The 21566-nt window shown below is 58.5% G+C and overlaps 1 protein-coding gene across 4 annotated transcripts in view; it reads left to right on the top strand.

Moving 5' to 3' along the window:
- LOC128352215 (probable cation-transporting ATPase 13A4) overlaps positions 1-21566 on the top strand; it is a 74503-nt gene that overhangs the window by 41791 nt on the left and 11146 nt on the right. For 2 of the 4 annotated variants that reach the window (XM_053312590.1, XM_053312592.1), the window contains exons 10-27: positions 445-576; positions 1628-1804; positions 3273-3430; positions 4997-5185; positions 6652-6713; positions 6925-7075; positions 7980-8066; positions 9411-9564; positions 10177-10288; positions 12368-12492; positions 12890-13077; positions 14011-14148; positions 14398-14477; positions 14936-14978; positions 15799-15908; positions 18345-18441; positions 19534-19606; positions 20794-20968. In XM_053312590.1, coding sequence (XP_053168565.1) covers positions 445-576; positions 1628-1804; positions 3273-3430; positions 4997-5185; positions 6652-6713; positions 6925-7075; positions 7980-8066; positions 9411-9564; positions 10177-10288; positions 12368-12492; positions 12890-13077; positions 14011-14148; positions 14398-14477; positions 14936-14978; positions 15799-15908; positions 18345-18441; positions 19534-19606; positions 20794-20968 — 2251 coding nt within the window. The remainder of the gene's footprint in view (positions 1-444; positions 577-1627; positions 1805-3272; positions 3431-4996; positions 5186-6651; positions 6714-6924; positions 7076-7979; positions 8067-9410; positions 9565-10176; positions 10289-12367; positions 12493-12889; positions 13078-14010; positions 14149-14397; positions 14478-14935; positions 14979-15798; positions 15909-18344; positions 18442-19533; positions 19607-20793; positions 20969-21566) is intronic. The other 2 variants (XM_053312593.1, XM_053312591.1) reach the window with 2 other exon arrangements.

Here is a 21566-nt window from a genome sequence, read left to right as displayed (position 1 = left end):
GCCGCCTTTGTCTCCTGAACCTGACTAAGCTGAGGCAACACAACGTTAGCAAGTGCAAAGTGATGCATATCGGGGCAAACCCATTCACATATATACGGATGGGGTCTGAGCTATCATTGACTGACCAGGAGAGGGATCTTGGGGTCCTGGTGGACACCTAATTGAAAGTGTGAACTCACTTTCAAGCAGCTGTGGAAAAGGCCAGTTCCATGCTAGGGATCATTAGGAAGGAGATTGAAAATAAAAGTGCTCACGTTATAATGCCCTTATACAAATCTGTGGTGCAGCCAAACTTGGAGTACTGCGTACAGTTCTGGGCACCGTATCTTAAGGAGGACATTGTGAAACTGAAAGGCCGGGGGGGGGGCATGTGCCACCCCACAGCTTCTGTTCGGCCCCCTCCATGCCCAGTCAGTCTTTGCTTCTCTCCATCCTGGCCGGCAGGTTTCCAAGAGCTGGAGTCGTGCCTTCTGGTGCCTGGGGACACGCTGGTGCTGGAAGGGGGCAGATCCACCGTGCCCTGCGATGCCATCCTGATCAGCGGCCAGTGCATCGTGAACGAAGCGATGCTGACTGGTAAGGAGCCGGGCCCCAGGCCAGCGGAGTCCACACGGGCTCCTGGGGCCCCAGGCTGGCTGGCTCTCCTGCTCATGCGCTCTGCCTTCCACAGGCTGCCCCAGGACAAGCCACAGCCAGGAGCCCCTCTGGGCCACTGAGGGAGAGGAAGAGGCCATCCTGGCTGGGCGCTGGGAGGTGGCTGGCCTGGACGCTTGAAGAAAGCTGGGGTTAGGCTTCACATGCTAATACTCTAGAATATTAATATTGGCAAGGAGCTGGCAGGCCGGCCCAAATGTCACCTGTGGATGGACCACTTGTGGGGATTTCTGGCAATGCAAGGGCTCTCACACGTGGGCCCCCAGCTCTTGTTGGACTAGAAGGCCCATCATCCCCCACCACAATGGCACTGGACAAACAGGAAGCGGAGGCAGAGCCCCTGTTTTGCCTGCAGAAGGTCCTGGGTTCAGTTCCTGGCAGCATCTCAGGGCCGGGCTGAGAGAGAATCTTCTCTGTCGGAAGCCCTGGAGAGCCACGGCCCGTCGGTGCAAACCCACTTGAGCTAGATGGACCACAGTCTGACTCCCTCAGTAGATGGCAGCATCATAGCCCAGAGTCCTGTTTTGAATCCTTTGGATTGGAGGATGAGGCACAGAGTGGTGGGGCAGCAGGAAGGAATGGCGGGGGAGGGACTCTCAGCTGGAGCCACGTAAGGGTAGAGGCCGTGACCCGAGGGGCCAAGAGGAAGGTTGGGGAGCTGTACGCACAGGGCCTGGGGGGGGGGCACTTCCTGACCCCTGGAGCCTCTCGCTGGCATTCTCTGCACATGTTCTAGTCTCTCTCTGGCACAGTGGTGGCCAGGAGAGTGGAGCAGGACCCGCCCCACTGCTTCAAAGCCCACTGGTTTCTACTGGAGAGAATTAAGCCCACGGGTGAGAAGACAACTGGGCCAGTAGCTTGCTGTCCCTGAAGGAGGGTTGAGATGCTCAGGCACAGCACCACAGGTCCGATTCCGGGCTGGAAGTGACCTTTGGGAGAAGGCTGCCTTGTAACACTGCCTGGTCTTCTCTAGGGGAGAGTATCCCGGTCACCAAGACCAGCTTGCCCTGTGATGCCGGCAGCGGCAGTGACCCTTGGCCCACCAGCTGTGCGGAGGATCCCCGCAGGCACCTGCTCTTCTGTGGAACGGAGGTCGTCCAGGCCAAGGGAGGCGGCCGGGGGCCTGCTAAGGCGGTGGTCCTGCGGACTGGTGGGTGAGCGCCTTGGGCTGCTGCGTGGGGCCGTGCCCCGTAGAAGGAGGCTCATGCATACCAAGTGGGGCCAGGAGGGCTGGCTGGGCCCCCGTGTTGCCTGTGAGGCCCAACTGCCGAGGCTGCAGCGGGCTTCAGAGGCAGCCTCCTTCCCTTTGCCTCTGCACAGCCTCAATGGCCGGCCAGCCAGCCAGCCGAGGGAGAGAGGGAGGCCTGCCTCTGGGTGTTGCTTTCCTGAACTGGGAGGGCACCCCCTGGGGGCATGCTGGATGGCCCCCTCTGCCCTGGCAAGCCGGCTTCCAGAGATCTTGAGAGCCTGTTCTGAAGGGAAGCGTTCTGTGACTGGGGATGAGCCTCTTGGGGCAAGGGACTCTTTCCTGTTGAAGTGACGCCTGTCTGACCACTGTGGGATGCCTCCGACTTTCCGCGATGGCCACCCTGGGACACGCAGCAGTCCTCCAGAGAGTGTCTCTTCCCAGGGAGGCACAGGACCTCCAGTCTTTGGGCCTGGCTATGGGCCCACTTGGGCACGGGGAGGAACTCTATAGTCGCCAGAATTCCAGGAGCGAAGGGGAAGTGGCGAGGTGGGGGGGGGGGGTTTGGAGCAGGGGGCAAAGTCTGAAACTGTGGGGATGACCCCCCCACCCAAGGGATAACCATTCCAAGGGCACTGACTGATAATCGGTGAACGTGGGTGAACATCGCCTCTGCCTGAACATGCTTTAGTTTTCCTTTTCTTTTGGTAGTCACCCTGTGGCAAAAGAGAATTCCCCCTCCCCATGTGTATGTATTAATACAGCCCACCTTGTTCCTCCCCCAACCCCAACAAGTTCCAGGTCAATTTCATGTATATTGTTTCCAAAGGGTGAGATGGATTTCTGTCCCTGGAGGAGTCCCAGTCTCATCCAGACAGGGAGTGTTGGCACACCTCGAACGGAAGAGCTTCCTCCCAATCAGGAGAGAGCAGCCCTCGTCTCTCTTCCTCCTCCGCTCCCACTTCCTCTTCCTGTGTCCTGAATCTGTCCCTTCAGCCCAGACTTCCTAGCCAGCCAGGATTCCGGCATCACCTGCATAGTGGAGGGGGGCGGGGCTCCTGGGCGCTTTCCAGATCATGCGCTACCACAGTGTCACTACGTGTCCGTTAAGCGTGCGTCCATACTGCCTGTGTTTCAACGTCGCAGTCCCTGCGCTGACAGCAAGGGGCCGTTCACATTCCCGATGCCACCTTTCGGATTTTATCCTTCCATTTTAGTCCTACAACGCTGCATGTGCATCGCAAATAAGTAGCGGCATTTTCCTGTTGTAGGAGGGTTGCGCAAGCTATTTACGTTTTCAGAACCATCCTGCCAAGCTGAAGGATTTTCCTGCTGAGCAGCATGTAATCCGGAGAGCGCCCGGGGGATCCAGCTGGGCATCTGCCTTCCCTCTTTGCTGCTTGCATCTCAGGGGCCTGCTCTGCCTTCCCAGGTTTCAACACTGCAAAGGGAGACCTGGTGAGATCCATCCTCTACCCAAAGCCCATGAACTTCCGACTGTACAGGGACGCCATCCGGTTCCTCATGTGTCTCATTGGAGTGGCTGCTGTTGGAATGGTCTATGCGGTGTGCGTCTTCACGCTCAGTGGGGTGAGTGGCTGAAGTGGGGAGGGGTGGGGGTGGGGGCAGAATGCCCACAGGGCCCTCCATGGGATGCGTGTAAGACCAGGCCTTCCGGATGCCCTGCCAACTGAAGAAAGCTGGGCAGCAGTCTCGAGCACTCGCATCTGATGCTTTGGCATTTCCAGATTCCATGTGGTTGCCATCCTGTGGCCTTTGTTTCCTGGAGGGATGCTCAGAGCTCCTCATCTAGAGGGCAAAGGGCAGCCCTGTGCTGCTGGAGCTCAAGGAATGGGTCCCTGGGCCTCCTCTGTAGATCCCCCTCTCCCGCCGGCCCCACAGATGGCACCTCGCAGGCAGGCAGATCTCGAGGCATTTGGTGCCACATCCTTGGAGTGCTAGAGATGAGTGTGCTCCCTCCTCTGCTCTTCTGGGGGTGTCTTGGGCTCAGGGGATCAAGACAACAAGCCCTGCCCACCCACTGAGTCCAAGGCATTCTACCCCCCTGCTGCAAAGGGCGGGGGCTGAAGTGGCGGGGCGAATGGCGGGGTGGAGATGAAGAAGCCAACGCTTTGGGACAGCCGCTTCCAGCAGCCCAAATCCTGAGCCCCAGGAGCCAGAAGGTGTGCCTCTGTGCTCCTCTGGTGGCCAAGCAGTCTGGGGGAGTTTGTGGGGCAGCCGGTGGGAGGTCGGTGGCCCTGCTGCTCTCCAGCGTCCCTGAGCAGAGCTGGTTGCCACGTGGCACAGAGCAGGGGAAAGAGGAGCTGTCGGCATGGCAGGAAGCACAAGGAAGACGAGGATATGGGGGCCTGAGGAGAGCCAGCCAGAGCGACAGCTGCACCAGGCAGGCTCTGAGGGGAGGCACTACGGCCAGGGAGGGTGGCGATGGGAGCCGGGAGTGGTGGGGGTGGGGTGGCTCTTCACGCAGGATTCCCCCCAGAGCTGGAGGGAAGTTCCCTCTGATGCTGGAGCTGCTCTCCTCCCAGGGTTGCTGGGGTAGAGGAGGCCCCAGCCCGCAGCAGGGCCAAGAGGGCTATGCACCTTCCAGCAGCTGCCCCATATCTGGGCACGGAGCTGGGGTTTTCTGGCTGGTGGTGGAGGGTGTCTTGGAGGAGCCCCCCTGCCAGCCTCTGCAGCTTGCTGGGGCATTGGAGAGAAAGTGTGGCTGCCGAGAGTGGGGAAGGGGGCAGTGAGGAGGGGCGGGGTGGGGCAGGGCTGCGGATTGGAGCAGCCAGGCCTCTGGGTGTGTTCCCATCTTGCCAAGAATCATCTTGACCTCCACATGCACTGGAGAAGCAACCTTCTGGGTGCTGCCTGCTTTGGGGGATTAGTTTGCAGCTCACAGACTCTCTCTTTGGGAGGCTTTTGAGGATGCTGTGCTTGCCAGCACCCCTCGGGCCTGTTCTGCAGCTTCTCCAGGGATAATGAGTGTCCGTTTCCTCCTTGGGTTGGCCCGGAGCAGGAGCAGAGTCAGCCGGGAGCCCTTCTGGCCTGGGCCCTTCCTTGGGCATGGAGATGGCAGGTGCTGAGCACCAGACTCCTGGCCCGGGCAGCCTTTCCATCTTGCCAATAACCGCGCCCCCTTCCTCATGCCAGGAGAAAGCTGGAGAGGTGGTGAAGAAGGCCCTCGACGTGATCACCATTGCTGTGCCCCCAGCTCTGCCTGCCGCGCTGACCACGGGGATCATCTATACCCAGAGGCGGCTGAAGAGAAAAGGGATCTTCTGCATCAGCCCTCAGAGAATCAACGTGTGTGGCCAGTTAAACGTCATCTGTTTTGACAAGGTAGAGTCTCTCCCTCACAGTGGGAAGAGGGGAGGGAGAAGCAGGGAGCCCAGCCGCCCATGGTCAAGTATGAGCCGTGCAAAGTCGGGCAGGGAAGGGGCCAGCTAGAAAAGGCTCTTCTAGCCATTGGCTTAACTGCTGTGATGCTACGGAATATTCACAAACATTCTTAACTTCTGAATGGGAAGGGCCAGTCACAGAACACGGACAGCCAGGCCAAGGGGGTGGGGACAGGCAGGTTTAATTTCACACCTGAATCTGAAGGAATCAGCCGGGTCCTTGGCTGCAAGTGCTAGTCTTCTCTTTCATTTTCTGCCTGCGGCTTAGAAAAGAAATCCTCCTCCCCCAGTGCACACACCAATTCCACATTTTTAGCATCATCACCTGTGAAAAGCCAGCAGTCCCAAGACTGCAGCACCGTCCTCTGGCTGCAGCACCTGGTAGGCTGCAAGCTGCTGTTGCCCCCTCCAAAATACAAAGCAAGGGCGCTCTCCAGAATTCACGCTACAACAGGGTCACGACGTGTCCGTTAAGTGGGATTCCGTGCTGCCCTGTGTTCCGACATCGCAGTCCCTGCGCTGTCAGCAAGGGGCCTTTCACATGCCTTCTTTTTTGGATTTCATCCTTGCGTATTAGTCCTACAATGTTGCATGTGCGTCCCCCACCCCAAATAGCTGCATTTTCCCACGGTAGGAGGGTTGCACAAACGATTTACGTTTTCAGAACAATCCTGCCAAGGCGAAGCATTTTACTGCGGAACAGCCTGTAATCTGGAAAGCGGCCAGTTATGGCATTGGCCAGTCGGAGGGAGGGGAGTCCGCAGCCTTCTCGTGAACTCGGCACCCGCCTTCCTTACGGTTAGGGCTGCCAAGTCCTGACCCAGAGATCAGGACACCCAGAGGGCCCTACTGGGTTGGGTCAAAGTGGGCCCACCCAGCCCAGTGCCACTCCTGCCTCCCCCAGCAGCCCACCAGGAGGCTGGGAGGCTCAGGAGCAGCAGGGCAGGCGGGCAGAACCCCCCCCTGGCAGCAGACACGCTGGAGGCTGAGCGAGGGGGCCACAGAGGGCCCCCCAGCCTTGCCCCCTCTGCATCCCCTTGGCCCTCCTGCCTCTTACAGCAGGGAGAGGGGGAGAGGGAAGAGGTGGTGGTGGGCTGAGGATCAGTGCTTCACACCTCTTAGCGGAGTCACCCAGTCCCATCTTTCGGCTCATAGCTCCTGCTCTTAACCTCTGCGTCAAGCGGAGCACCACGCACAGGGGGCATGCTGAAGCCAAAAGTGGGCTCCTGCACCAGGCAGGTGAGAAATGGGGGTGGGGGTGGCCACTCCCTCCCAGCCTCCTGGCTGCCCCTCTTGCCAGGCTGCCCCGGCCGGTCTTCTGCCGTGCTCCTTGTTCCCAGGACTCCTGCTTGAGCACAGGGAGTTCTGCCAAGTGTGGCTGAACCCAAACCATGTGCATTTCTGCAGACTGGCACGCTCACCGAAGAAGGTCTGGATCTCTGGGGGGTTGTCCTGGCCAGCGGAACAAGGTAACTCTCCATCTGTCTAGTTCGTGACTGGCCTCCCCGGGGTTTCTGTCCCTCTCCGTCCCACAGACTTGGTGTCAGGGAGGAGGGACTAACTTTGGAAGCCACGAGGTCTTGCTGCTTCCCATTCCATAAGAGGCCCGGAGTCTCAGGCGGGGGTCTTGCTTGCCCATCCCTGCTGCCTGCCTCTTCTCACTGCTCTCCCCCCGCCCAGCTTTCAGGATGTCCACAGCTTCTCCTCCGGCTGCCCGCTGCCCTGGGGCCTCGTGTGTGGAGCCATGGTCAGCTGCCACTCCTTGGTGGTTCTGGATGGGAAGATGCAGGGAGACCCCCTGGACCTGAAGATGTTCGAAGCGACTCACTGGGTAACATTCCCTGAGTGGGTCTAAGGAAATCCTGGGACTTTTTGTGGCTGCATTCATGGCTGGCATAGAGCAAAAGCAGGGGAAGGGCAGGCATCGCTTTGTAGCCGGTCAAGATGGGCCATTGACAAGCCCCTGGGCCAGAGAGAGCACTCCTTGCTGCAGCCGGGCCCTCCCTCTCTGTCCCACACAAGCTCTTCTCTTGCCTGCTCTTGTGGTTCTTTCTTTGTTAGGCTGCAGCTTATTTCAAGCAGAGTTTGCCTCGGTGATGCAAAGTAGGTGGAATGATACCTTGTACCGAGCCAACATAGCTTGCTATTTGCAGGCTTTTGAGTTTCACAGAACTCTTCACTGGAATCATAGATGCTGTGGGCAAACCCCAGAAGACAGCCACTGTCACCTCCACATCCTGCTTGTGGACACCCGGAGGCATCTCATGGGCCATGGCTGAGCGCAGCATGCTACGTGGCCCTTGGCCTGGTTGGGCAAAGCCAGGCTTCTGGGTCTCATGCCTGATGAAGAGCTCTGTGAAAAGCCTCCCACTCCTCCCCCAGCCTCATTCCGTCCAATCAGAGGTATTCTTTTGCCCACCTTGAGCATCCTGCCCGGTCCTGGAGGACGACAGCAGCAACCACCACCCACAAAAGGAAACCTTTGCATGTTGCCCCAAATCTCGCTTGGCTGCGGCTAAGCGTGAGGCCTTCCTGATCCACATGACCCTGACTGGCTCTTTTCTCTACAGCATTGTTCTCCTCACCGGAGCAGTTCTCTCTCTGGGGCTCTAATGTCTGGCTAACTCTTTTCAGCATCTTGCGAGCTGCATATTAACGCCCATTTGAAACGATTGCAAACTACAGAAATCCTGGCAGGCTAGAAACACACCCTATTTGTCCTGTTAAACCACCAGGAAATAGAGGACTCGGATGGTCCTGAGAGGAAAGACGGTGAACTGGCAGACGCCGTGATTGTGAAACCGGGAGCCAAAGCTGGACAGGTGAGCAACTCCTCTCCCCCCCCCTCGTTCCTCGCCCTAGGCGGCAGCAGAAGGCGAGAGTGACAGCCGGTGTGTGTGTGTGTGTGTGTGTGTGTGTGTGTGTGTGTGTGTGGGCTGCTTTGCTGGCTCCTGCAGGCTGGGAGGCTCCTTCTGGAATGGCCCCCAGGTTCGAGCCAGCAGGCCCCAGCAGCAGCAGCAGCAGCAGCACCCCGCTCCTCTCCAAGCCCCATGGGGAAGGGTGGCAGGCAGGACTATCCGGCCAAGGGACAAGAGACAGACTTGCCCAGGCCGGGCTGCCTCCTCCCCTTTGCTCCAGGGAGGGTCCTGCCGCGCTTGCCCTCTGCCCAAGAAGGTCTTCCTCGCGGTCCCCAGTGTGAAGAAAGTGCCTCCAAAGGGCCGGAGGGCAGGCCCGCTTGGCGTCCAGCCCATGGCCTCCCTGCCAGCCCTAGTCCCAGGGTCTTGAGCTGGGGATGGAAGCGGGGACCAGCTTGCTCCCTCCGAAGGAGCAGGCGCCTTCTCCAAGGGAAGCGATGTCCCCACAGCTCATTTGCTGGCTGGGCAGAGTTTGTGCTCAGCCAGTGGAACTCTGCTCTTCCATCGCCGGTGGAGAGTCTTGCTAGAGGAGGCCCCTGTGGAGAGTTTGGCAGCAGGGTGGAGCGAGGCCTGCTGGGCGCAGGTAGCTGGGAAGAGGGTCCTTTGCAAAGGAAAGCAAGCAAGCAGCGGCTGTGGTTGGGGCCAGGACAGAGGCGCAGCCCAGCCCAGCCGCAGGTGCACGTGTGTGTGTGTGGTGTGTGTGTGTTGCCTAGCAGGAGAGAAAGCACTCCCCACCCCCACCCCACCCCATCAGCAGCACTGCTGCTCCGCTGCCTCCTTGGGTCCCACGTGGGATTCACCTTCCCCTGCTAAATGAAACTCCTTGGATGGAGGTGTCTACCTGAAACCCATCCAACTGACGCCCTGCCAGTACTGCCCCCCAACAACCCAAACTGTGCCCCATGAACAGGATCTGCTGTGGGTTTTTTTAAAGTGTTACTGGAAATGGCCGTTGAGTGTCAATGTGGACCCGTGCTGGGGAAGGGGGTGTTTAGCCCTCCCCAACCCCCCCCCCCACGACTTCCCCAACTGAAACAGTCCATCCCAAAGTGACTATTAGCCCATGTGGGGCAAAATTGATCATAGGGAGGAAAGGCCCAGCCCCGCTTCTCCAGCCCCACCATGGACCTGCCATGGTCCAGTCCCGTCCCCCCGCCGTCTCTCTTGACATGGGCAGGCGTTGCTCTTGGCAGCGCTCCGGCCCCCAGAGGATCTCCAGGCCTTGCTGCAGCTTCTGCCTTTCTCTCCTAGGTTGCCGGGCGAGGAGTGGCCATCCTGTGCCAATTTCCGTTTTCTTCAGCCCTGCAGAGGATGTCCGTCATTGCCCAGGAGCTCAGCGGGGAGCGGCACGTCTTCATGAAGGGGGCTCCGGAGAAGGTGGCCGACTTCTGCAGGCCAGAAACAGGTGCCCGGCCTCTCTGCCCCCCTGCGCTTGTGGCCCCTGTGCTGCAGCAGCAGCAGCACCTTCTAGGGCGGCCTGGGCTGAGCCCCATTCCCTCTGGGCTGCTGCAGCAGAGCAGAAGGGCTCCAGGCCCAGCCCCTCGGCCCTTGGGTGCTGGGGGGTGGTCCTGCTTCTCTCAGGTGCCTCCTTGTTCTTTGTCAGCGCAGTCCACCCTCCCCTGGTGGAGACGGCAAAGAAAGGGGATCCCCCACCAGAACAATGGGGTGGGGGGCCGGTGGACACCTCTGCTTGCAGGTGGGGTCTCTCTGCAGCACTGTGGGCAGCTGGTTGTCCGCCGTAACCCCTCCGTCTTTCTCGAGATGATGATAGCTGTATGGCCTGGGGGACCCCCATTGAATTCTGCGGGGCCCCTCCGGCTTCTCTCACCTTGACTCTGTGTGCTGCAGGCTGGAAGGAAGGGACTCGGCCTCATGGCCCCCTCCCTGGCTATCGGAGGCCATCTTAGGTGCTGTGCCCACCCCCACCAGCAGCCTGGCCGTGTTTCCCTGGGGGTGGCCCTCCCCTGTCATGGCCAGTGTGGTCCCTGAAGCAGCCCCCTCTTTCTCTCCCACACAGTGCCCCACAGCTTCTCCCACGAGCTCCAACTCTACGCTTCCCGGGGCTTCCGGGTCATTGGGCTGGCCCATAAAGCGCTGCCGGCCGGGACCCGAGTGGCTTCCTTAACGAGGTAAAGGGGGCAGGGAGGCGGGCAGGGTCCCAGCCCAGGGCGGTGGGAGAGGAGAGCCTCAGGAGGAGGCCTGGCTTGGTGAATGCCCGCTGTCAGGAAGGCCAGAGGGAGGCAGGCTGTGGCAGTGGGGGGCTCTGGAGAAGCCCAGAGGCCTGGCCGCCCCAGCCCACAGAGGAGAGCCCAGGCCTCAGCCACGTGGGCTTGGCCACAGGCTCCCTTGGCACTTGCCCACTTGGGTGCATGCTGGCAGAGGCAGTTGGGCGAAGGGACCTGTTGAAGGCAGACAGGTCCCTGTTTTTTCCGGTGCTGGACATTTTACCCTGGAAGCCAAATGTGGGGATCCAGACGGAGGGACAACACCCTGCTCTGCTCAGGGGTGGGGCAGGTCCCAGCTCAGTGTGAGAGAGACGGGCAGGGCTGCATCAGGTCCAGACAGTCCAGGGGAGACAGAGAGGGCCTGGCTGGCATCCTGCCTGGAGGAACTGCAGCCTCTCCCACCACCTTGTCACTACCTGTGGAGGATCTGCCCTGCTGCCAACAGGAGACACAGAGCTCCTCCAAAATTAGAAGTTTACCCGCAGCCTCCAAGTAGACTTTGGTGCTTGAGGTGGAGCCTTTCAAACCTGTGTTGTGGGAAGAAACTTTGGTAGGGTGGTGAGGCCAAGAGGCGTGGGGTGGAGAAACAAGCTATAATTTTCTATAAACAAGGAATTTTACTTTGCAATTAGTTCAATTAAAAGTTGAATCACAAGTTCAGTACCAAACAAAAAACAAAAACAAAAACAAACAAACCATCACCCAAGAAAGCATAGGGAACAACCAAAATGTGGCCAGAACACATGCACTAACCTGTTCTAAAGTGGCCCCTGACACAGAGCCCTCTTTGTGGCCTGCTCTTGTCCACCCCTTGGCTGGTTCCTTCTGCAGCCTCAGGTCTTACTGGTCACTTTGGCAGCCCTGGAGATTCAACCCAGCACTGCTTCTCCCAGCCTGGACTAGCCATTCTTCCACTCAGACTGGCCTCAGCTCCTCCACTTGGACTGGACCCAGTTCCTTCCGCTCACCAACATTTATTTTGTCAACTCTGACTTCTTCCAGAACTGAACTCTCACTGCTGACTTCGGACTCTAACCACCCCTCTGCTAAAGCAGCCTCCTATATAAACACATTTTTGCTCCAACAGTTTTCCAACTAATCCAATTAGTAGAAGTTCCCTCCATTTTTCAAAATTTCCTTTCCCTCCCAATCCAAACTGTCAAACTGGCATTCTAAAGTAAAAAAAAAACAGCAGGCATGAACTCTTGACCCTGCAAGAGGGTCAAGCATATCGACACACACTGAGCCGGGTCTCACGATCAGTGAGACCCAGTTTGCAAGAGTGAGCAGGGAGAGCGGGCTAAGCCCGCTCTCCCCACACACGAGCAGTGCAAGAGCCCTGGGCAGCTGGACTGGCCACCCACACGATTGCCGGCTCCATGACGGAGCCAGTGGGGGCTGGGGGGGGGAGCGGGGGCCACACAGCCCCCGGAAGCTCCAGCATGCCCTGCGTGAGTGCACAGGGCATGCTGGTGAGACCCCTGGAGCCGGGAGGCAGCTTTTCACCTCCCCTCTGGGGGGCCTCCTCATGAGTAGCTGCAGCACGGAGCTGTGCCGCAGCTACTCACAATAAAAAACCTGGGTTTATGGAGCACTTGCTCCGCAAACCAGGTTTTAGGGGAGGGGTACTCAGGCGGGTTCACCGCCGGGAGGCAACCGGGCTCTCCTGCAAGCCTGGTGGCTCCCACGATAAGCCAAAATCTGGCTAGGCTCCCCTATCCCGATTTTGGCTGATCGTGGGAATCGCCTCCCTGTTTGCAGTAATGAAGAGGTTTGTGCATATTAAGACAATATTTCAAGGGCTTATTTACAACAAGAATAGCTTTGGGAATATCAGTCCAGGCCACTGACCATTCAAGGGTTTATTTACAAAACCCGAGAAGTCTCGGCCTCGTGTCTCCACACACTCCTTGAGAGGTTTCAGGATAAAAGCAGGGCTGGCTTCCAAGACCTGTGACGACGGGTCTGGTTCTTCTGTCCCAGGGCAGAGGCAGAGTCCAGCCTGACCTTCTTGGGCTTCCTGATCATGGAGAATCGGCTGAAGAGTGAGACCAGGCCCGTCTTGGAGGAGCTCCGGGCGGCCCGCATCCGGAGCGTGATGGTCACAGGTGGGCGAGTCCGGGCTGGGCGGCCCTGTCCAGCTGCTGGAAACGAGGAGGGCTAGCAGCCGAGCTTCCAGTGGGACCCTCTTCCGTGCTGGTGGGAGACTGTTCCGTTGGGGGCTCCCAGAGCACCGCTTCGAGTCCTCCTCTCCTTGCTTCGCATAACAGTCCCAGGAGGCGACTGAGCAGAGAGCCTTGCCCAAAGCCATCCTGGGAACCTCATGCATGGCTGAGAGGGGCTTTGAACCCGAGTCCAGCGGTGGCCGTGCAAGGACCCCCTGCCACCCCCCCTGGGGCTGGTACTCCCCGTCACTGGTGCCCGACAGTCTCCTCTGTGCAGCTCCACGTTCTGGAAGGGGCCCCAGCTGCCGCTGACACAGCCCTGGCTGCTCTGCCTTTGCAGGTGACAACATTCAGACGGCGGTGGCAGTGGCCAGGAAGGCTGGCATGATGGCCCCGGGTAGCCAAGCGATCCTGGTGGAGGCTGACACCCAGGCAGGGCCTCCTTCGGCATCCATCAGCTGGCACCTCTTGGAGGAGGAGGAGGAGGAGGAGGAGGGGGGCAAGGCGAACGGCGACAGCGGACCAGAGGTGAGGGTCTCGGAGTGGCCCAAAGCAGCAGCTGCCCCTGGACCCCTCCCCTTCCCCCCCCCCCCCGCAGCAGAGACCTCGTACAGCACAGCAGGCCTTTTGCAAAGCACCAGGGATGAGGGCAGCTGCCTGTCAGCAGTTCTCAACACAAGGGCCGTATGAGCTCCGCCAGCAGGCCACCAGACACAGTCTGCGTTTCACTGGGTAGCTTCTTCCTGGGCTTGGATGTGAGTCCCAGTTCTGTGCGCATGGCTCACAGGAGCGGCCGCTGGTCCTGACGAGCCAGGGGGGCACCCAAGGGGGCAGCTGGGTTGCTTCTCTCTCTCTCTCTCTCTCTGCCTACAGGCTGGCCATTTGTCAGGTAGAGCTGCACAGTTAACTGGTGAGTGACCAGCCTGCAGGCAGCATGGCTCTCAGGCGGGGCAGGTTGAAAGAGAGTAGCAACCCCAGCTGCCTCCTTGCGTGCCCCCCCAGCTCACTGGGACTAGCTGCTACTGGTTGCTCAGAAAGCCCACCAAGCCCTCTCATTTGGCAATGTTCTGACTTCATGTGATTCCTTCAGTGTTGTCCAGAAGTATCCCACTCCAGAGCGAAGCGTGTCAGCAAAGTTGCTCCCCTGCACCATTCCCCCTGGGGAAACCTGGGCATGCTTTGCTCCCGCAGAGGGTCTTGCTGGTCAGTTTGGGTGGCCCTGGGGTTCCTGCTGGCCTGGCCTGGCCTGGCCTGGCTTGCATGAGCCCCCGGCTTGCTCTGGAGGACTTGCTTCTGCTTCTGCTTCTCCCTAGAGATGCACCTGGTGGGGATGGGCAGGCCGATCCACGGGGGACCTCTGCCTCACAGGTGGAGGGGGAGGAGGTTGGCTGAGGAGGAGGCCTCTGCCTCCTCCCGAGGTTGCTCTCAGGGCTGCTGATGACCCCCCCTCCTCTTTTGAAGGGGAACTGCACTAACTTTGGAGGAGGAGCAGCAGCAGCAGCTCCAGGTGATGATGCTGGACTCGGCCACTTCCACTTCTGCATGAGCGGAAGGTCGTACGAGGTCATAACGGAGCACTTCAACCATTTGCTGCCCAAGGTGAGTCTTGCGCACGGGAGCAGCTCCCCTGGAGACGGGGCAGCCTGCTCAAGAGGAGCTCTTTGCACACGGCAGGCTTCAGAGCAGGCCGGACTCGCCTGGCCAGTCCCGGGAGCAAGGTCCCCACTTCCGGCGCACAGCCTGGCCCTGTCCACGGCCCTCCTGCGGCTCCTGAGTCTTGCCGAGCCGATGGGGGCTGCGTGGGTGTCCTCCCCTCCCGGGCCATCTGACTGCTGCCTCCCTTTGCAGCTTCTCCTGAATGGGACCGTCTTTGCAAGGATGTCTCCTGCGCAGAAGGCCAGCCTGGTGCAAGAGCTGCAGAGGATGGAGTGAGTCCTTCCGCTCCGTGGGCAATCACCGTGCATAGTGGAGGAATCACGGGAATCCGGGGAGGGGAGGGAATCCGGGGCATCACGGGGATCAGGGGAGGGAGGAGCCTGCACTGGATTCAGGGGAGCCTGCACTGACGGTGTCTCGGGGAAGACACCACTCCTGCCCTGCAGACTCCAAGCTGAAGAGGTGTCCGAGGCATAACCAGGACAGCCTGACCAGAAGACCAAGGTGCCTTCCAGGCCTTGCAGAATGGGGGCGGGGGCTCTCCTTGGCGAGAGGCGCAGTTTCCTGCTGGGACCAGCAGGGCTGGAGTAGATGACCTCCAAGCCCCCCCTCCCACCCCAGCTCTACGATTCTTTTCTGCATGGAGGGCAGAGCGTGGGAGCCAGGAGCTCTCGCTGCTGCCGGCTGCCTCGCTGGGCCTCACTGGGGCGACTTTGCTTTTGTCTTCCAGCTACTTTGTGGGCATGTGTGGAGATGGCGCCAATGACTGTGGGGTGAGTGGGGGGCAAGGGGGGGCTGCCTACGGAAGCTGGGGGTGCAGAAGCTCCTGAAGCCGAAGTCTGGCAAGAAGCCGAGGCTTGCCCAGGACTCCTGGTGCTCAGGCCACTCACGGGACACTCCCCGCTGATGAGCTCTGGGGGTGGAGCTGGCAGCCCAGCTGAAAGCCACACTGCGGGTCATGTTGGCCAGGTGATGGAGGAGGACGCAAAGAGTGGTTATGGGCAGAGCCTGCCTGGGGCCGAAGTGCGGGTGGGGGCCTGCCATCATCCCTCCCTCCCTCCCTCCCTCCCTCCCTCCAGAGCCTCATGCTGCTCAGAGGCGCCTCTCTCCTCTTCTCTCCCACCCCATGCCAATACTGGCTCCCTCTCTGCCCCACTCGGTCTCCCCTCCTGGGCTGCTCTGCCATCTTTTCCCAGCCGGAATGGGCAGCAGCTTCAGCCAGCAGCCAGGTCAGCACAGGATGCCCACCCAGCCCTCCTCCATGGCAGCCACAGCACCTGGGCAGTCTGCTCCCCTCCATCAGGTGGCCTCCGCCCCCCCCCCCCAGGGCTGTGCTGCAGTCAGTGTGCCAGTCTGTTCCCCAGGTCGGAAGGCAGACCCCACGCCAGGATACTTCCTGGAGCAGCACTGGGTGTGGCTGACTCTCTGTGTGTGTGTCGGGGGGGGGAGTGTTCCTGGGGAGTGGGTCTTTCAGCAGCCTTAAGAGGCTGGAACTGCCCCTGCTGTGTCTGTGGTGAGAGGGGGCAAGTGTTGGTGGCTGTCTTCTGACTCCCTCCGCGTTGGGTTCTGAGAGGCGGGGCTGCTGCATTTCAGGCTCTGAAGGTGGCCCACGCCGGGATCTCTCTGTCCGAGCAGGAGGCCTCCGTGGCTTCCCCCTTCACTTCCAAGACCCCCAACATCCGATGCGTCCCGGAGCTGCTCAGGTGAGCCAGGGAGTTCTGCTGTGGGCACGGAGAGCTCTGGGAGATCTGGACTCAAGTCCTGCCTGTCCCCATTACTCCATCTGCTGGAATGTTGACTCTCCGGAGTTAGTTTCCATTCCCTTGAAAAAGATCCTTGTCTTCCTCCTGAGCAACCAGCGGACAAATTGATTTGATTCACTTCAATGACAAAATTCTGCCCCGACTGCGTTCTTGTTTAGACTTGCATTTTGCAGCTGCTGAGGAAGTCTGGGGAGATGCCCACGACCCCAGGACCACCATGGGAGTCCACGAGGACCCACCCGGACCATTTTCTCCAGTGCTCCTCTGGCAGGATGTTGCCTCTCCCCCTCCCCTGCCTTCCCCCCTGCAGGGCACTTTCCTTATGGTCTTTCCTTTTCCATAGTGGCTGCTTTGAGGATATTTTCAGGACGGTCCAATCCATTGCAGGGACTAGAGCGATGTGGTGATGGCCACCAGCTTGGATGGCTTTAAAAGGGGCTTAGACAAGTTCATGGAGGACAGGGCTATCCATGGCTACTAGTCTGGTGGCTAATTGTGCTCGCTGCCTGGACTCTGGCAGTGGAGTACCTTCGTGATGGGCTCATCATCAGACCCCCCAGCCTCACAGAAATCTCATCGGAACCTGTCCTGCAGCTGTTCACAGGACTGCAGTCGGGAAGAGAGCTGGGAAGGGGGCAAAACTCTCCCCACCCGGCAGGCGGGGGGGGGCACTTGCCTCCGGCAGGTTGGTGGTAGCAGGCAGCGGATTGATCCTCTCGGCCCCTCTGGCAGCCCCCACCACACGCCCTGCCCTCCTCCTCCTCCGCTGCTGCTCTGTCTGGCCTGCAGGGAAGCAGGGAGAATGCTGGCCTAGCCTGGCCCCACGGAGGGGCCCTTGGGGTGGAAATGTTGCTCTCATATGTCCAGCCAGGAGGTGGCACTAGCATTTGCTAGTAGGGATCCTCATTGGAGGCAGAGCCCCTGCCTTCTTCCTGCCTCTGCTTCTTGTACATCTGTGTGCATGACATGCAACTGCAAAGTGCCCTCTTTTTGAACATTTCTTGTACTGAGCTCCTCAAGCAGGACAAATGCCTCTAGTGTTCTGCATCCTCCTACATCTTGCACATGCAGGCTGGGGATGCATCCTTTTATATTGCTGTGGTGTGCTTTTGGAATGGCTGGGCTGCTTTACAGCTACTGGCTGAAATTTTGCGCTTGCAAAGGATCTGCTCGTTCTGCTTTTCGTGCTTGGTGGAGTAAAGGCTATATCTTCCAAACTGGCTTCGGGTTTCCTCTGCTCCCTGATCTGTGCTTTTATTAACTCTGATTGCCTTGCCTTTTCAATGGCTTACTGAAGAGTTAGATTTTCTGAGTTGCATTCGCTCTGATAGCTCTTTATCTAGAATTCCAAGGACAAGCTTGTCTCTGAGATGTTCATCCTTCCTTTCTACAAAGTCACAGTGCTCAGAGAGTTCATACAGCCCTCTCAGAAACGACTCAACATATTCCCCAGATCGCAGTGTCCTTTGATAAAAGCAAGCCCTCTCATAGAGCACGTTCCGGTTTGGGATGAAATGGGCATCAAATGTAGCCCAGACAGTCTCATAGTCATCCTTTTGACCCTCTGCAGCAAAGGTAGAGGATTGATAGATGCTGTTTGCTTCTTTCCCCGGGGCATAAAGAAGGGAACTTAGTTGCCCAATGCCGCCTTCTTGGGGGAGCTTTGTGGCTGGCTAGTCTGAAGCCAGCAAATCTTCCTCTCCATTCAGGCCCAGCAGCAGGATTGCCAGAGCTGAAAGCTTCTGGGGCAGGAAGGTGAGCCATTTCAGAAGTTGGTGGGTTTGAACTCATCACACCATGTCATGAGAGCTCAGAGGAAGGCAGCCATGATAGGCTAAGACTACTTGATTGTGTTACAGGAAGAGACAAGTTCCACAAAAGGTACAGGCAGGAAGAAGGAAGGGACTTAATTGCCTCCAATGAAGATCACCACTAGCAAATGCTAATACCACCTGCTGGCTGGACATATCACAGCAACATTTCCACACAGCCTTGGCCACCCCACAGTAGTGGTGTGCACGGAACCAGCGCCTGACGGTTCGAAGGGGGGGGGAGCTCTTACAGGGGAGGGTGCTCTTACCCCTCCCACCACATTTCCCCCGCCAGCGCTGCCTTTTAAAATGGTCCAGCAGGGCGGTAGCGGACCTCCTTGCTTCCCCTGTGGCTCCTCAGACTGGAAGTGACCAGAAGTTGCCACAACGTGAGCACCATGTGCACATGCGCAGCGGCAACTTCCAGTTACTTCGGGTCTGAGGAGGCACCGGGGCAGCAAGGAGGTACGCTGCCACCCCACTGGACTGTTCTAAAAGGCAGTGCCAGTGGGGGAAATGTGCCCCCCACGGCTTACTGATTCTCCTGCCCCCCTTCCTCACACAGGCAAGGCCGTGCTGCCCTCGTCACCTCGTTCTGCATGTTCAAATTCATGGCCCTCTACAGCACCATCCAATACGTGGGAGTCCTGCTGCTCTACTGGGTACGGTGAGACAGGCGTGGTTCTTCTGGGGGCAAATGCCATCCAGAAGCTGAGGGGAGAGGTCCAGGTGCCCCCCGTCCTTGCCTTGTGGGGACGGGGCAATGCTCTGAGCCCAAAGAGGCAGGTGTCCTCTGCTGCTTGGTCAAGACTGAGAGCCCACCCCTCTCCTGGTGGCCTGCAGCCACGCCCCCTCCCTGCCCCCCGCCTCCCCATCCCCCTAGAACTTTGCCTCTGCTCTGCCCAGAAACCCCGGCTTGCTGCACTCGGCTCCAGGCTTGTCTTCAGACCTGGCGGCGGCTGCTGCTGCTGCTGCGTCTTTTGGCTCTATGATACCACCCACCCATGCATGTGTCGGCCTCAGGAGAGCATCCTGGTGGTCACAGGGGGGTGTCAAAGCCACAGTAACTGAGGGCAGTGAGAGCCGCCACTGCTGTTGCAGGGAGAGGGGAGATGGCGCTGTGCAGAGGGTCTGAGGCGTCTGGCCCCTCCCAGGGAATCTCTCCCTTTCTAGCGGAACCACCAGTCCAGTGACTCCGGAAAGCTTTGAGGAGGGGCCGCCACAGCTCCAGGGTAGACTAGCACACGGCACGCTTTGCGTGCAGAAGGGAGTCCCAAGTTCCATGGCTGGACTCGTCCCCGGTGCCCACGAAGCTGCCTTCTGCTGCTTGTCCCTGCCTAGTTCAGCATCATCGGCTCTTCCGGGCAGAGGCTGGCTCTCCCAAGAGGCAGGCAGGAGTCTCCCCCCCCCCGCACAGCCCTCCCTGGAGATGCTGCCAGCGGGGAGTGAGCCACTTCTGCTGTGTGCAAAGCAGGGGCTCTGCTGCTGCGCAGTCCTGCTGGCCCCTCTTCCACTTCCGCAGGGGCTCTGCACCAGCAGACAGACAGAGCCAGCCGAGCTGGATGCACAAGAAGTGGCCTGGCAGTCAGGAGGAGAAGGCAGCGTCAGATCTCCCCTCTCCTCTTCCCCTTGTCCTGGATGATGGGGAGGATGCCGCCTTGGCTTGGCCTGCCCTGGAGCAGCTGGGCGTGGAATGGGTGGGAGTGGGTTGAGGGACTCCCAAAGGACACACACGCACCCCTTTTCTCTTTCAGCAACTCAGCGCCTTTGGGAATTATCAGTTTCTGTTCCAAGATCTGGCTATTACCACAGTCATTGGGATGACAAGTAAGCCCTTTGCTATGGTTCTCGGTGCAGAGGGCACGGTTTAGCACCCCCGGAAGGAGAGGGCAGAGGCACCGCAGGGATCTCCGTGGCAGAGAACAGCCAGCAAAGGCCACCAGTCTGTGCCGTGAGGGAAAAGGCCTCTGGCTTGAATGGGCAACCATCAGCCAAAGCCAGTGGTTGCCCAGGCCAGGCCCAGATGACCCCCAAGGCCTTGCCCACCTTTTGACAGCCACTAAGCCCCAGTCGCTTAGAGAGACGTTGCAGAGGCCGAGGAGAGCAGAGGAGAGCAGGTCCTTTTAGAACCCACCCACAACAGAAAATGTAGGTCAGATTAAACAAGGAGGCAAAAAGCAGGAGGGGGGGGGCGCACCAATATTACCAGTTCCACCTTTCCACCAAGGAACTCCAGATCGTGTACAGAGGTCTCTCCAGAAGCCCTTTTCATCCTCACAACCACCCCATGAGGTGAGTGAGGCTGCACGTGTGGCTGTCCCAAGGACACCCTGTGAGCTTCAGGGCTGAATGGAGATTTGAACCCAGGATGCTCAGATACTAGTCCAGCACTCTAACCACTGCTCAACATTGTCCCCATCTATTGTGGGAACAACCCCCAAAGACTTCATTCTGGCACCACACAGACCTAGCCAGCACTAAAGTGGCCTACCTGTATCTGGGTTATACCACTTCCGATTGCAGGGGGGGCTCGAATGAGGGAATGTTTTTTCCATTGTGTGTGTGTGGTGGTGGTGGTGGGGATGTCCCTGCATTATTTATTTAAATCTTTATACTACCTAACCCAGATAGCTTGAACAAGAACAAAAAGAAAATAAATTACCCATTAAAACAATTAACGGGGGGGAAACCAATTTAAAAATCACTGCAGACCAGGCTTTTAGGGCTCTTTGGAAGGCTGCTAAAGATCTTGATTCTTGGATGGAAAACTGACAAATCAGGTGGACTACCTGATGTGCTAGTTTTCGATGTACATGGGGAATCTTCTGCCATGCGAGCCCTCCCCAGCTGCAGTCGGAAATGGCGCAGTCCAGACACAAGTTGACTAGTTGGGAACAAGGCCATCAATGCAGCTGAACATCTGGACACGGGCTGCCCCTCACCATCTTGGCCCCGATGGATGGATTCTGGGTGTCCGTTGGCAACATGCCTGTGCTTCTTCCTTCTCGGTGCAGTGAGCCTGAACGGGGCTTCCCCGAAGCTGGCCCCCTATAGGCCTCCGGCACAGCTGGTCTCCCCCCCTCTGCTGCTCTCCATGGTGCTGAACCTCCTCTTCAGCCTGGCCATGCAGGTCTCCGGCTTTGTCCTGGTGCAGAAACAGCCCTGGTACTCACCTGACAGCATCTTCAGGTAGGGAGGCTGCTCCCTCCTCCTTTGCTCCCACTCCTTGCCAGGGAGGTGAAGTTGGGGGCCTGCGTGCGGTAGGGAGTCCTGGCCTAGGGAGTTGCAGGGCTCTGTCTTGGCAGCAGGGAAGAGAGAGGGGGCCTCTCCCCCCTTTTAAAAGCATGCTTTGGGTGTCTGTCTCTCGGGGCTGCCCTCCCACACTCTGGCTTATGCTTTCAGAGGACCATCCCTCCATTTCAAAAGCGAGGAGGCTCCTTTGTAGATATTTCAAATGCACTTTCTAACAATGTTTCACCACCTTATATGTTTTTCTAGAAACAAAAAGGTGAGATATAGGACTGTATTAAATAAATAAAATGGATGCCTCACTTTGTTCAGCTTGTCCTCTGAGCATAAGAGAAAGAGAAGTGGTTTGACACTCCAGGCATCTCTGTGTTAAGTAAAAGGGCTTATTCATTCATTCATTCATTCATTCTATTTCTATACCACCCTTCCAAAAATGGCTCAGGGTGGTCAACACAGAGAAATAACAAATAAATAAGACGGATGCCTGTCCCCAAAGGGCTCACCATCTAAAAAGAAACAGAAGACAGACACCAGCCAC

The sequence above is a fragment of the Hemicordylus capensis genome, chromosome 3, assembly GCF_027244095.1.
Source record: "Hemicordylus capensis ecotype Gifberg chromosome 3, rHemCap1.1.pri, whole genome shotgun sequence".
Lineage (NCBI taxonomy): Eukaryota > Metazoa > Chordata > Lepidosauria > Squamata > Cordylidae > Hemicordylus > Hemicordylus capensis.
Note: the sequence above shows the minus strand (reverse complement) of the source record. Positions and strands in the feature narration are given on the sequence as shown.